The 15702-nt window shown below is 43.4% G+C and overlaps 1 protein-coding gene across 1 annotated transcript; it reads left to right on the forward strand.

Moving 5' to 3' along the window:
• Window positions 1-1572: 1572 nt before the first annotated feature.
• Window positions 1573-15007, forward strand: LOC111229813 (potassium/sodium hyperpolarization-activated cyclic nucleotide-gated channel 1-like). Its single transcript, XM_022756285.1, has 8 exons — window positions 1573-2228; window positions 6461-6884; window positions 7750-7911; window positions 8849-9067; window positions 10214-10360; window positions 10940-11180; window positions 12285-12449; window positions 13440-15007. Exons 1-8 carry the CDS (start codon window positions 1573-1575, stop codon window positions 15005-15007), a joined length of 3582 nt encoding a protein of 1193 aa, XP_022612006.1.
• The last annotated feature ends 695 nt before the right edge of the window (window positions 15008-15702 follow it).

Raw genomic sequence — 15702 nt, forward strand, 5'->3', positions numbered from 1 at the left:
ATTTACCATGTTGTCTGTGCCAGGGAAGTGTGTCATCACTTTTCCGTATGACCGAAAATGTCTTCGTCAGGGTATAAAAATGAAACACTGCAGACACAGAGAGTGTGAATGCATCAACTATGGAAATAGGTGGCCAAACAGGTTGGAGCTCATTTAGTTTTAGATTCAACAAATCCACCATTAACAAGCAAAGTATTGAGAGTCATGCGCAGTGACTTCTCTTCACCGCTGAAGTTTGTATAGGTTCAAGGGCTGATCACAAGATGTGAGGATGTAAAATTAGAAACAGTCAATTCAGCCCCTTGTAGCATGTGGTATGTTGTCTTCAAGGGGTGATGCAGATTAGCTTTCACATCACTGCTAAAGTTTTTCCTCCTTTGTTTGTTGTAATTTGAAAAAAAGATTTTGCAGCTTAGTTGAGTGAACTGCTGTATGGACCTGTAAAGTATTGTATTTATTTATCATATGTCTCAAGCAGAGTCCTGCACACTGTAAATGCACACTCTTACTATATTTGAAGTGATTAATGAGCTGTCAGAGACTTTAATGTAAGACTGTTTTTATCCATTTTGTGTAGCTGAGGACACCAGGATGGACAGAAGACTAATGCAGCTTATAACAATTGTAAGCAATGACACTGACACTACGTGACCAGGCGTGTTTTAATATACAGTTATATTAAAACGAGAACCAACTTCTGTAATCCATTAGTCCTGCCTAAATACATTATGCACATATCTAAAATACTGTTCTTCGTGCTACAGGTGTAGGCTACAAATAAAGTGTCCAACGTATAGATTCCTACATGAATTTGCTGCAGATTATGACACAGTGCACCACTATTGTTTCTTCAGCGTGCACACCATCCAACATGTTTGCACGGTGATGCATATAAAGACCAGCCTGTGCATTCTCCGTTTTCTCTCAACTACAGTGAGCAACTCCAAGGCTGGATCGCATCCTTGAATCATCCCCCTTCCAGTTGTCCTGACTGGGCGGGGTGAGCGCGTGTGCCATCCTGGCTCCTATGGCAACCCGATAGATTAGCTCCATCAATATTCACGTTATTGGAAAGGCGCGGGAGGCTGATGGATCAGTGATGTCAGAGGTCTTTGGATGCCGGTGCCAGCTGCGTGCATGTGTGTCATCACCTTGCACTGACAGAGAGCTCCGATATTTTGGGGAGGTGGAGATCATGCTTTGTCATTGAGGAGCTCAGCAGCAGCAGCAGCAGCAGCAGCATTCTCCCACCCCGGCACGTCCGACGCTCAGCATGCTGCATCCTGATGCGCTCTCGTCTGCACGCTGTGGGGTTACCTGGATTTACATGCATTTCCCGTTTACCGCTTTTACATGACCGTCGGATTGAAGCGGCCACGTATTGTTGACGCATCTCAATGTTTGAACCGGGGGGAGAGAGGCACGTCCCGAGTGTCAAATAAGATACGACCTGTCCTGCGGATGCGCCGTCTCTGTTTTGCCTTCAGTGGTACCCCAAGTGTATGAGATTGGTGATTTATCCCTCTGTTTTCACAGGCTACCCTTAGAGCGCATTTCTTCTGCTTCTTGAAAATGGAAAGATTCCAGTCTTCCATGCGCAAACGGCTCTACAGCTTGCCGCAAAACATTGGGCAAAAGCCATTCGTGATTGACGAAGGAGACAGCGGCGACAAGGACACTAAGAGGAAAAGTATTCGGCTAAAACATTTGTCCTCTCCGTCTCCTGCAAGCAGTTGCAAGAGCATTGAGGAGGCCAGGAGCGAAGACTTGGAAAGGGACGTTAGTGTGAAGACCAACTTGAACGGGGACTGTCGCTTATTTAGAGGCAGCATATCTTCCATCACCGGGCGGCATCCTCCCGGGTCAGACCCAGCGGAACAGCGGCGCCTCATCCCCGAGGCTGACGCCGGTGTCAGCGAGAGTTTCCCCGGTGAGCACGGCCCCGGGGCCCAGCAGCGGGCAACGGGTGGTCTGAGTGGCGCAGCCGGGCAAGCGTCTGTGTTCGACCAGTCAAGTTTCATCAAGTTGGAGGGTGCCGAACAAATAATACCTGAAGATGACCGGCTGTACCAAGCCGGCTTCATGCACCGGCAGTTTGGGGCGATGCTCCAACCGGGTGTCAACAAGTTCTCCCTGCGGATGTTGGGGAGTGAGAGGGCCGTGGAGCATGAGAGGGAGCGAGTCAAGTCTGCTGGCTTCTGGATAATCCACCCCTACAGTGATTTTAGGTAAATTTATGTGCAAAAAAAAAAAACTTTATTTACACTCAGTGGTGTCTTACAAAAATAAAAGTGCTGCAGTGTTCCTGTCAATTAGGCTTGTTTGGCCTACAAATGTGCGCTAGAAAAACTCTGATCATATTGAAACCTTAATGAGACATAAAACACCATTAAAGTGTAAACTTAACACCACAGAATAGACACACACTAATTCCCCATACAGCAGGAGTGTTTTGTCTTTGGTCACTGTGATGATATTATGATAACAACACAATAATCAGGAGTGTGAGCCTGTGCAGGTGTATCCTAAGCTGAATGTGCTTCAGTAATCCTTACACACCTTGAATAGATAAATGGCTTCATGTCTGGAAATGATCTTTTTTTTTTTGTAAAGACTGCACAGGCCATTCTCACAGGGAATGTGATATACCAGGAGAAGGAGTTGACTGGCATACAAAATCCTCTTATGAGCACAATGACAGCCAAATTATATCATACATATGTAGGATGTAAGTCCCTCTTTTGCTTGGCCCAGATAAGTGTGTGTGTGTGTGTGTGTGTATTTGACTCCATCTACACAAGAATAGGCTACATGGTTACCTAACCTACTCATTGTGAGGACAGTCTTCTCTATCTATGAATTAAATGCACCAAACTAAACCAACCTGTAATTCCCTAATTTACCAGCCATGCTGTGCTACGCATACATGCATGCACGTTCTACATCTCATCGCACGCTGCATACGAACCAGCATTCTGTTCATCACTGCCATCAAGGGATTTTCATGACATTTAACCTTGAGGCTCACTGTCATCATATTTTCACTGGCCAGTTGTATGCCGATGTGTGTCACTGCAGGGTTTTTTTTCCACTCATCTGAATTACACTTTTTTATCATTTAGCGAGGGCAGTGGATTACAGAGAGTGCAGCAGGGGCTTGGAAATGGGGTAATCAAAATAGGGTAACATGATCATTCAAGATATTAGAAGCACACATCAGTGCAGATTATTACAGCACAATTAGTCTAATGGAGCAGAGATGGTGTGGACGGGGAGGGGACACACCACAAAACATTTAACATACACAGAGAGAGAGAGGGAGAGACAGACAGAAAGAGAGATTGAAATGAAAATGATGTTGTGAGGAATCAGGGCGCCCAGCTGTTAACTCTGTGTATGAGGTATGAGGTGTGATTACTCCATGCTCCGTTTGGGTCACACTTTGAGCAGGCGCAGGGTTTTGGTGCCTGCTGTGGGCCTCTTAAGGTGAACACTTTATCCTACTGATCCCATTTTAAGCTGCAGGTGTAAACCTTTGCACCATTTAAGATGATTTTGGATTATGAGACACTGTTTGCATCCAGCCGTCTAAACAGTCAACTTCACTCCCTGATATCTGCAACAGTTGTGGGCTGACACACTGTGAGTTTCCATGACCACTGTTCATCAACCCACTACAGTGCGAACCATGTATCTTCTCCTTGGATCTTTTTATAAACACGCTCTCTCAGCTGTTTATATCATAAGTTACTGCTGTCTTTTAATAAAGCTTTCTGTGGCTACAGCAGCAGACATACTGAACTGGCACGCTGTGTAAATATGGTTAATATGATTGCTGGTGGGCCTGAGCCACAGTACAGGTGTGTGTTAAGCCACTGAGCTGCATGCAGGCTGTTGTGCTTCAGCTGCACTCTGGCAGCAAGAGATAAGTATCTCTAGTACAAATGTGATCCCTTTTTCAGCTGTCCTGATTGATCTAAGCTCCTTTCACCATTTTAAGCCTTTTTGTGTTCACTTTGCTTGTAACTCCCCTCTCTTTGTGCTCTCATGCTTTTTAACGTAGTTGCACTCTGACCCAAATAGTGCAAGATTCCTATCTGGGCCTCTACTGGTCCAGGGACCCAACAACTGTCATACTTTATTTTTATTTATTTATTTATTTTTGATGGTAACTCCAGATTACACCAGCAAGTCGTCTGCTCTGTGTGGGCTGAATGCTGCGTGCACAGTCAGCTGATGAGCAAATTGGATGGTCTGCAGGGGACAGCAGTAATGCACTGTCCCCTGCAGACCCTCTTTTTTTTTTTTTTTTTTTTTTTTTTTTTTTGGTCCAGCTGTTCCAGGGTTCTGCAGCACAGTGACGTGTGCAGAGCAGTAATGCTAACTGCTCAACATCTGGCTGATGGGAGCTGACTTCTGGAGATGACATGGATTCCCAGGAGATAACGGTGGATTTAGCCAGAGAGGGGAAGTGCAATTAGGACCAGTGTGTCACTGCAGAGACAACAGGCAGATGAAGAGAGGAATGCAAATGCTTTGTTTGGCAGAGAACAACAGAAAGCTGATTAGAACAAATGGCCACCCTGCCCTCGCCGGTTCTCTCTTTTTTTTTTGTGATGTTCTCCTGTGAAGGTTGGCTGTGAGTAACTGGGATAGGCAGAACTGTGTTGAAGTCTGAATTTGTAGGTTGTGATGAGGCCAGGTCACATCCTGACTGCTGTCGGTTGCCTCTCTCTCCTGGACCCTCGTGTGAGCCCAGAAAATGTCACAATGTCAGGAACACAGTTAAGCTTCCTGCGAGTCCTAGATGTTTCTTTATGGAGTGGTTTGCAACAACCACGTACGACATCATCACCACATGCTACACATTTCTCTCACCGTCAGTCATGTCTAAAGTAAGTAATTGTACCTGTTAACGACATGGTGAGACGTTCATTCAAACAGTGCTTTTGAGAACATTACATTTCCACTGATCTACATTCTCTTCTCTTGAAGGTAACAAGCGTTCGGATCACGCAGCATAGGGTGGTTACTGTGTGCAGCCTCACATGCTACAAGCACGCTTAAGTGGAGTAATACACCCCCACCCCTCCTGCAGTTTGTGCTGGCTCTGTAGGTGTGTCAGGCTCCTGTCGGATCGATCAGTGGTTAATTAGGTCTCTGAAATGGATCCGTCATGCAATCGCACGCATGCATGCTTTCTCAGCTCACGTCCACATACATACTCAAGCTGGTAATTGGTATAAACAAACACTCTCCATATCTTGGCTGGTCTTTGTGTGGCTGAGCTGTGCATCACTGTGCCGCATGTTTCCTGTGATGCTGTGAAGTGCTGGCCAAAATAAAATACTGTAAACACTAACTAAAAGCAGCCCCCCTGTTTTCACACAATTATAGATGAAATTGAACACACTGCTGCTGATACTTGAGGATTTAGTTAGTTATGAAAATCAATATTTCCTCATGAGCAAGTCAGATGAATTCCAATAAACCATTTTCCTCTCCGTCCCTGTGGCCAGAAGCCCGATATTGAACCGCATTAGCGAACCACTGTTGTTCTCTTGAATCAGCACATGTCTTGCTTTGTTAATGTTTCTGCTCAAGCGGATTGTTTGGATGGTTTCTGCTCATTTGAACATAAGTCTCCTGGATTTTGAGTTTTAGTTTGAGACTGCAAGTTGCACAGGGATCAATTTCTATTTGAAGTTCCTACACGTCCAGAATTACTTAGAATATGCAGCACATACTCAGTATGCACACAGACACAGTTGACTCAGACTAAATTTAGACTACGACAAAATCGGTGTTTTTTTTTTTTTTTATTTCGTTTTTTGTTTTTTTTAAAGATAACAGAACAGAAAGTTCAAGTTACTGACAATAGTATTTTTACCAGGGCTGCGACTATTTTCATTATCGATTAATTTGCCAATTATTTTCTCACTTGGTCTATAAAATGTCCAAAGATGGTGAAGAATGCACATTATATATTTCCACAGCCAAACGTGACATATTCATATTACTTCTGTATCTTTATCAGTCCAAAACACAAAGATATTCAGTTTACAATCATATATGAGAAATAAAAGCATCAAATCCTCTTATTTTAGAAGCTTGAGGTTACGTTTGACATTTCTGCTTGAAAAATGACTGAACCGATTGATTGATTATCAAAGTAGCTGCTGATGGGGAGTTTAAAGGGAATTCTGTTCACAGCCTAATAAAGGCATAGACTGCACTTAAAATCTGCAGATTTTTTTGTGACTGAAAGCACATTAATGCATCCAGTCTCCTGGAGGTCACTAATACAATATGACATCAAATATTCAGCTCAGTTATTCTGTCAAAGGTATGAGAGTGAAGTTTGGGATGACTTCTCTCAGGACTGTTTCTGGGACTAAGTGACTTTGGCCTGCTGTTATTTTGAAATTTGAGTCGTCACGTTTGTCACTGTGTGTTTCAGGTTCTACTGGGATCTGACCATGCTGCTGCTGATGGTGGGAAACCTCATCATCATCCCCGTGGGCATCACCTTCTTCAAGGACGAGCACACGCCGCCCTGGATCGTCTTCAACGTGGTGTCAGACACCTTCTTCCTCATGGACCTGGTCCTCAACTTCCGCACGGGCATCGTCAAGGAGGACAACACGGAGATCATCCTGGACCCACAGCAGATCAAGATCAAGTACCTGAAGAGCTGGTTCGTTGTGGACTTCATCTCCTCCATACCTGTAGACTACATCTTTCTCATCGTAGAAACGCGCATCGACTCGGACTTTTACAAGACGGCCCGAGCCCTGAGGATTGTCCGTTTCACCAAGATCCTCAGTCTGCTGCGGCTGCTGCGCCTCTCCAGACTCATCCGCTACATCCACCAGTGGGAAGAGGTAGATCCTGCAAGGATGAGCTTGGATCTTCATTGAAGACTTCACACTAGTGCACACCTGGTGTCCTTTTGATGCTCTGTGATGATGTGTAGCAACTGGTCGTCAGGAATTAATCAGAAACATTATTGATAACTATTTTAGTGATTTTATGGATGAAATTTGTGAATATTCTACATGTCTTACAATAGTAAATTGAATATCTTTGGGTTTTGAACTGCTGGTTGTATAAAGAAAAGTGATTTAAATGCAGCACATTTGCCTCTTAGAGCATATGACAGGCATTTGTCACAATTTTCTGACATTTTATTGAACAAATGGATGAATCACTAATGAAAATGATCATTAGTTGCACTATAAACATAGTGAGATTTCTCTTACGCTGGCAGATTTCTTTTATCTTGCGCCCTTTTCTGGATTATTACATTTTTGCTTTCTGTATCAAGGGAAAACAGATGATGCTGCTATTTGTAAAAACAAATGTCTACATTCTTAAAGCTATGGCGTTAATTTGTTGGTTCTCCTCTGAGGCTCACACACACTCACACACAGTCAACTTACTTCATGACAGATATTTCCCTGCATTATCTTATTTTTATAATTCCAACTGAGGCTCCATTCCCCACAGTCCATTAATGTTGCTTGCAGATGGTTATGCAACACTGAAACAGCCTCTGGTGGTCTATAGAAGATTAAGAACAGTGTGGTCTGGTATAGGACCCCTGTATTCATCGGCCCACACAGCACCTACTGTGTATTTCAAATCCTCTGATCGCATGAGAGAGGACAGAAATTTTCTAGATTTATTTACAAAGAGATGTGTGTTGTGTTGTTTCACTTGCATTAATGCTGATAATCTGTGCCACAGGTTTTCCATATGACCTATGATCTGGCCAGCGCCATGGTGCGTATCATGAACCTGATCGGGATGATGCTGCTGCTGTGTCACTGGGATGGCTGTCTACAGTTCCTCGTGCCCATGCTGCAGGACTTCCCTCCTGACTGCTGGGTCACTAGAAACAAGATGGTGGTAAGTGGATTATTTATGAGTCAGACAGCATCCAAATGTGTAACTCTTAGAGGCCCTTCAGAAACCTCCCTACTGTGAGTAAGAGGGTCCTAAATGAACACAATTTGTTTTGGTTTTCCATGTGAGAGATTTTCTGTATTTTTGTCGGAGCTCTCGTCTCTGGTTTGAAGTGGGCGGCTCTCGGCTGATAAAGGTGATGCAGTATACTCCCCATGCACCAATCAGGATTTGAATCAAAACGGTTGGTTGTTTGATCACTGTCAATCAAACTAATAAAATCACAATCATGGATATTGAATGTTAGAAATACCAGTTTTCAGGGACTTATATTTAGAGCTGCAGCGATTAGTTGATTAATCAATTAGTCGATCAACAGACAATTAATCAGCAACTATTTGATCACTGATTTATCGTTTGTGTAATGTGAGGATTTGAATCTTTAAATCTTTGTCATATATGTAAACTGAATATCTTTGGATAGTGGACTGTTGGTCAAATGAAACAAGCTATTTGAATCTGTCACCTTGAGCTGTGGGAACTTTTCTGACATTTTAAAGGCCAAACGGTTCATTGCTTAGTAGAGAAAGTAATCGGCAGATTAATCAGTTATAAAAATAGTCGGTAATTGCAGCCTAATTGTATTCAGGTATTTACAGACAGTTTGTATTAATTGTCGATCTGAGCACAGAATGTATTAATGGGCGAATTGGTTACTGAAATAGACACATATCAAAAGATCAACCAGGACAGTAGTGAGAGTGTTGTAAGGTGATGTTACAGGACAGCATGAGCCCCTCAGTAGGCTGCACAAAGCCAACAATCCTGGAAAATCAAGGCCTCGTCCCCTGTTGATCTTAAAGTCTCGGACTGACGTGCTGCTGCATTAATGTTGTGGGTATTGATAAACTTTCTCTCTCCTCCTCCGCTTCCCTTACAGAATGATACGTGGGGTCAGCAGTACTCCTATGCCCTGTTCAAGGCCATGAGTCACATGCTGTGTATCGGGTACGGCCTGTACCCGCCTATCGGCATGGCTGACGTGTGGCTCACCATCCTCAGCATGATTGTGGGCGCTACCTGCTTCGCCATGTTTGTGGGGCATGCGACTGCACTCATTCAGTCCCTGGACTCCTCCAGGAGGCAGTACCAGGAAAAGGTAGGTGGCCTTTCTACTTTCTTTAAGTTAAATTAGTGGTGAAATGTTACTTTACAATTTTATAATATATAAATATATAATTAAGAAGAAAATATTATTTAATGGCTTTAGTTATTAGTTACTTTTTATATTAAGGTTTTACACACAAAACCTATGATTGATTTATAAAATATGACACATTGTTATGGATTAAACTACCTAAAAGTATATAAAAATAAATAACTATAACTCCACCTTAACAAACTACAATAATAAAATGCTATTTACACATCATATATATATCACAGGTGTCATGTTTCTGTATAATGAGTGTTTTCACTAACACATGATTTTGAAGGCAAATTTGTAATGTATTTTTCCACTGTGGTGTTGCTACTTTTACTGAATATTTCTTCCACGGCTGATTAAAAACTGCTGTGAACATGGTGATGTTAATAAGTGATGTTGTGGACAAGTGAAAAAGCATTTTATCCAGAAGTGATTTGAAGATTAAATCCACCTTTTTTTTTTTCTTTTTTTTTTTAAAGGTGACATAAATCATTGCAATGCACAGTAATCAAGGGTCTGCATTACATTTAGGTGTGAAAGTGCCCCACAGAGGGAGACTATTACTACATGAGAAATGATAGAGCAACGGGGAAAATCTATGTGTAAGATGTTGCAGCCACTGTTGTCCATTTTGAACATAGAAAATGACAGACCACAGTAATTAATAACAGGTAAATCCAGATATAAAAAATGAGACTTGGAGCAGGACGTGACATACATAGGTTGGGTAAGCACTGACCATCTTTGGTACTTTGCTGGTACATCACTGAAGGACACAGTAGTTAATGTTATTAGCTGCAGTCTGCAGAGCACAACTGTATTTGTCAGATGGGGCAGAGGCACAACATTGCACTGTGGGCAGGTTTCACAGATGGCCTGACAGTTGACTGTTAACATAATGAGACACATTATAGTCCACCTCTGAGCCAACACATTAATCAGTTTAATATATTCATTTTGACATGACTTTGCATTTTTTCTTGAACTCTAATGCAGTTACACTACATTTACAACTACACGCATTTAGTGGAGGTTGGTCACTTAAATACTTTGAATAGTTTTACGATTTTGATAATTGGACTTGTGTGGTCGTTGCAGTATAAACAAGTGGAGCAGTACATGTCCTTCCACAAGCTCCCAGCCGACATGCGTCAGAGGATCCACGACTACTACGAACATCGTTATCAGGGCAAGATGTTTGACGAGGAAAGCATTCTGGAGGAGCTGAACGAGCCACTGCGAGAGGTCAGATTTCATCCATGCTGATGTTGTCTTCATAATGATGCTGCTGATGGCGCTGCATCGTAACGTCTATTACAGCTAAAAGACAAATTACTAACACGTCACTTTATCTCCTCCTATGTAGCATTTATAAGCAGTAAACAAACATGTAAGAAATAAAAACCCAACACATAATATGACACTGAGAAGTTATAATTATAGTTGCCAAATACTCTGTATTAATAAACACTTAAAAACTGCTTATACCTACCTTTTATAGTGTGTAATAAACTATTTATTATTATGTGAATTAATGAAGTGAGCATCCTTGATCTAAATTGTGTACACTTAATTATTTATGTCATCAAATATGGCTGTGTTACTTTGCATGATAACGTTAATAGTCATGTAATCTGATTAGTAATGGCTAGAGACTATATGAGGACAGGCAGCCTCATTAACAGAGCACTAAGCTGTTAACCACCCTGCTTTTATTATGATTGAAATGTACACACACAGTAACGGCTTTGCCTTTGATGAAATCTAAAACAGTTTTTTTTGTGTGTGTGTGTGTGTGTGTGTGTGTGTGTGTGTCTCCTGCAGGAGATCATCAACTTTAACTGTCGTAAACTGGTGGCCTCCATGCCTCTGTTTGCCAACGCCGATCCAAACTTCGTCACCTCCATGCTGACCAAACTGCGCTTCGAGGTCTTCCAGCCGGGCGACTACATCATCAGAGAGGGAACCATCGGCAAGAAGATGTACTTCATCCAGCACGGCGTCGTCAGTGTCCTGACCAAGAGCAGCAAAGACACCAAGCTGTCTGATGGCTCTTATTTTGGAGGTAATATCCTGCTGGGTGTCCTGCATGCTGATATATTCTGTAGCTGGCAGTGTGTCAGTTCAGTTTAAATGTATGTGAAGGAGTGGTGATAGTATGATTTGTTTTTTATTATTTTGCCCAGGCACTCAGCAGATTAACTTTGCAGACTATTACAGCTGGGAAAATTTGTCCACATCATCTCCTTAAAAGGGCTCACGACTAAGAGGAGCAAAGCTTTGTGATCTTTGATTCCATCTGTGGGGTTTTCCCCTTTTGTTAACATCATATTCAAAGCTGAAATCCAGAGCTTTCTATTTCCCGTTGCCCATGCTACGTCGTCTCCACCTGTCATTGTCGGTATCCAGGAGATGTCGTTGATCAACTGCATTTTCTACCAGAAGAGGTGTGACAACCCAACAAAAACGTCTGATGCTTCTAAGCATATCTCGGTGTTTAACCATACTCCAGCATGCATTTCACGTACAAGAATGATATGCTAATCACAAAACTTCATATGTTTTAGCTTGAAGCTGCTAAGCACAGCTAAAGACACACAGATGAGAAAGTAGTACATGAGGACAGAAAGTTTGGGTCTAAATCCGACACATGGCAAATAAATATGTCAGAAATCCCATGTTGTCACGTGTGATAGATTAAATTGATAAACAGGACAGAGGAGAGAGAGAGTGTGTGATTCTGGGTGTGTGTTTGTGACTATATCCTCAATATGTCTGTCCTGAAAAATATGTCTACTTTTTTTTTTTTTTTTTTAAATGGCGCATTATTTTATTTTTCTGCTCTGGCACGACAGATGAGGTCAGGACAAACTGTAAGCTGCAGAAATTGCATTAAGTGCTCCATCTGTGGGCTTCAGAGGCATCGGCCTTTTCATGTTTTATCGTCTCACACTAATAATACTATTTTTGCCTTTCCGTTTGTGAATGGATCTAAAAGACATGAATTTTGCTGGACTTCCCTGCAAAAGGGCAGAACAATCACCTAGCACTTCATATTAATGACACATTTTTTTTTTAATTCTTGATATTAATCTCTGACTTGCAATCAGCAGGAAACCAAGCAATGGCACAAATAATTGAACTTTTGTTTTTTCCTCCCTCCCTGCAGAGATCTGCCTGTTGACCCGAGGCAGGAGGACAGCCAGCGTGCGAGCAGATAACTACTGTCGGCTGTACTCTCTGTCAGTCGACAACTTCAACGAGGTGCTGGAGGAGTATCCCATGATGAGGAGAGCCTTTGAGACTGTGGCTCTCGACCGTCTGGACCGAATTGGTGTGTCCTTTGCCAAGAGATAAAACCTGTCTATAACATGTTTTACAGTTGCATATTATTTATTTTTCTTCTTTCTTTCTTCCAGTGGGGGGAGAAGTAGCCTGGTCCTTTACACCAGTAATGAATGTAAAAATTACTCTTTTACAAGGAAAAGTCAGTACAGATGTATTATCAGCTAAATGTTCTTACAGTGCTCTGTAGAAAAATGGCCACTTTCAGTAATACACTATTACATTATTAGATTGTTAATACTGATTAATCTATTCTTAAGTAGCATTTCAGTGGTTTAGGTGTAGCTCGTTTCAACTAGGTTAGGTCGTCCAGTCACAAGAAAAATCTGAGAGGTCATGAGATGATTAATGAGGGTTGGAAAGAGGAATTTGGAATATTTTTGGACGTGGATTAAATGTTGGAATATTGGATAATTTTAGCTCTTTGGGCCTTGAAAATTTTTTTATTTCAATTAATCTGTGCATTTCAGAGGGAGAAATGTGTCTTTGGTGTCAATGCTAATAAGTCATGGACGCATAGCATCGGCCCTCAACCACACATTGTTTTTAAGGGGTCACAAGCCAAAACCAATGGTTTAGTCTTTAACAATGTGTTGTATAGTTTATAGTGTAGTGGAGTAAGTGGAATAAGTCCATCTGAATTATAGAGGAGGTGAAATATGAAGTAGCATAAAATGGAAATAGTGAAGTTAACATGCACTCAGTTACTTTATATGACTGTATTCTTCACATGATTTGTTAAATGCAAGTATATTTTCAATAATACCAGTTATATCTTTTAAGTGTGTTGGTGGTAACACACTTAGAAATATATCTACATGTCCCTCTGACGTAGTTAGTTGATCACAGGTAGAGAGAGGAGCTACATAGTTTTCTGACTGTGATGTGGAATATAGAAACAAATGGTGTCAATATGTGTTGGAAAAGTCTTCGTATCAATAATCTATAGTATGGCATGGTATTTCTCTTTTCTTAACAGGTAAGAGGAACTCAGTTCTTCAGCATAAAGTCCAGCATCACCAAAGTTCTGGCACATTAAACCTCCAGGAGAATGAGATCATCCAAAGAATAGTGCAACATGACCGTGACATGGCCCAATGCACACAGCTGATCCAGACCAGCACGGGACAGGGCCTAAACCCTCCTCCTGCTCCCCCATCACCCACCCCGGTCATCTGGGCCCCGTTGGTTCAGGCCCCGCTCCAGGCCGCTGCAGCCACCACCCCTCTGGCTCTGGCCTTAGCCCACCACTCCCAGCTGCCTCCCATCCTCTTCCACCATCCTCTGGCACCAGGCTCTGGTTCTTTTAAGGACCACACCAGCCATGCAAAGAGAGTCCATGTTGGAGCCAACACCTCCAGCAGCTGTGGTTCAGGGCCCGGCTCTCCTGCCAGCTCCTTCAAATTCCACTCTGGGATCGAGACCCCCACACTGGCGTCCTTCAGGACACAGCATCTCTCCACTGGGCCTGTGTCACCCACACTGACCTCCCAGCCCATCTTCACCAGCAGCCTGCAGCCCCTGACCCCTCTGCCCACACACCAGCCTCTGCCCCATCCTCCCCACTCCGGCATGGCCTCGGTCTTCCCCTTCAGCCAGGCCCCCGTCTCCTACACCTGCTCCGCTCAGCTCCACTCCCAGCCTTTCCACGGTGCTATGACCACCCCACCCCACCCGATTGGTTTACTCCAGCAGGGGGTGCCAGGGAGACTAGCAGGGAGATTCCCAGCCCCCTCCGCCTCCACCATAAGCCCTCTGATCTCCAGCTCAGTCGGCCCCATACTAAGCCACCTGCAGCAGACCCCTCACGCCACACTGCAGCAGATGGGGTCTATTCATGACAGAGTCGGCAGGACATCCAGCGGTCTGAGCCTCCCGCATTTTCCCTTCATCACCAGCACCCAGTCCTCCAGTGGATTTATGCAGCCAGTATCTGCAGTCGGAGGCGGAGCCGCTGCCTCTCTGGCCCAGCACAGCCTGACAGGCCTCCAGTCTGTTTTCCTCCCCCAGGTTCTCCCCGAGCACTCGGCCCTCGCCTCCCTGGCCCAGTATGGCTCCGCAGAGGTGTCGCCCTGCTACACGCCTCCAGTCCACAGTCCCAGCATACAAAGCCCTGCGAGGGGACGAACAGTTTACCACAGTGAGCTCCCCCGCACCGTGGGCTCTCACAGCCCTCTTGCTCCTCAGACCTCATGCCCTGCCAGGCTGGCGTGTACCCTCAAAGAGAGGGCCGGGTCTTCAGTGGATCTCTTTACCCAGGAAATAAAGACTATCTCAGGCTCTCACAGCTCTATACACCAGGGAGGGCCTTTGGCCATGGGCAGCTCCTCAGGAGCGGCAGCAGGGCCGCCGAGCCCCTTCTCCTCCTCCCTGGCTGTCAGCAAACCCTACAGTCGGATCCCGGGTCAAGCCACTCCTGTCAGTCGGACACATTCAGGGCCTGAACCTCAGAACCAGTCTGCTGGCGTTCACTCTCCCCATGCTAGATCCCCCGCTAAGATGTTAGAGACTGAACACAAACAGTCCAAACTTCCCTCCAACTTGTGAGGTTCAGACACACCCTCCTTTAATGCCTGAACAAAAGGGAGATCATCTCCTTCCTGGCATTGTTTTAACCACCGCTTTGTCAAAATTTGAAGTAGGAGGGTGTGTTGTTCTAATCAGATTGGAGATCAGATGTTTAATTTTTAATCAGATGAATGGATCGTGGACAATAATGGACAATGATGGATATTTTTTTCTACAGGTTATTCTTTCTTTGAATATAGTAATAAATAAATAAATAATAAATGATGGATATATATAGCACCTCATGAAAATATCAATTGTTCTATGTATTATATTATAACCACACTCTGTGATTTGTTATGAGTATTTGTTTAAAACCCCATCGTCGAGGCAATTTTGTGTAACCTTATAGTGACACTCATTTAGTTGGAAGTTTGTCCACAACTGTATCCAGTTATGATTGAAACCAAAAATTATTATTGTCCTTTTTTTTTTATAATATCCTTTCCCACTACTGAGTGTGTCATGTGAATGCAAGGTTACCCCTGAAGAGATTAGAGGAGAGACAGACTGTGCACTTTGCTCGTTTCAGAGATCACCTGACGTAAAGGTTTGATGACGGCATGTCTTCCAAGATAGCGTTTCAGCAATATTGCACACCCACATGGGTCACACAGATCAGATCACATTCAAAAACGTTGAAGTAATGAATGTAATGCAATGTTTGTCTGTCT

Source organism: Seriola dumerili, unplaced genomic scaffold (genome assembly GCF_002260705.1).
Source record: "Seriola dumerili isolate Sdu_G_001 unplaced genomic scaffold, Sdu_1.0 BDQW01000242.1, whole genome shotgun sequence".
Lineage (NCBI taxonomy): Eukaryota > Metazoa > Chordata > Actinopteri > Carangiformes > Carangidae > Seriola > Seriola dumerili.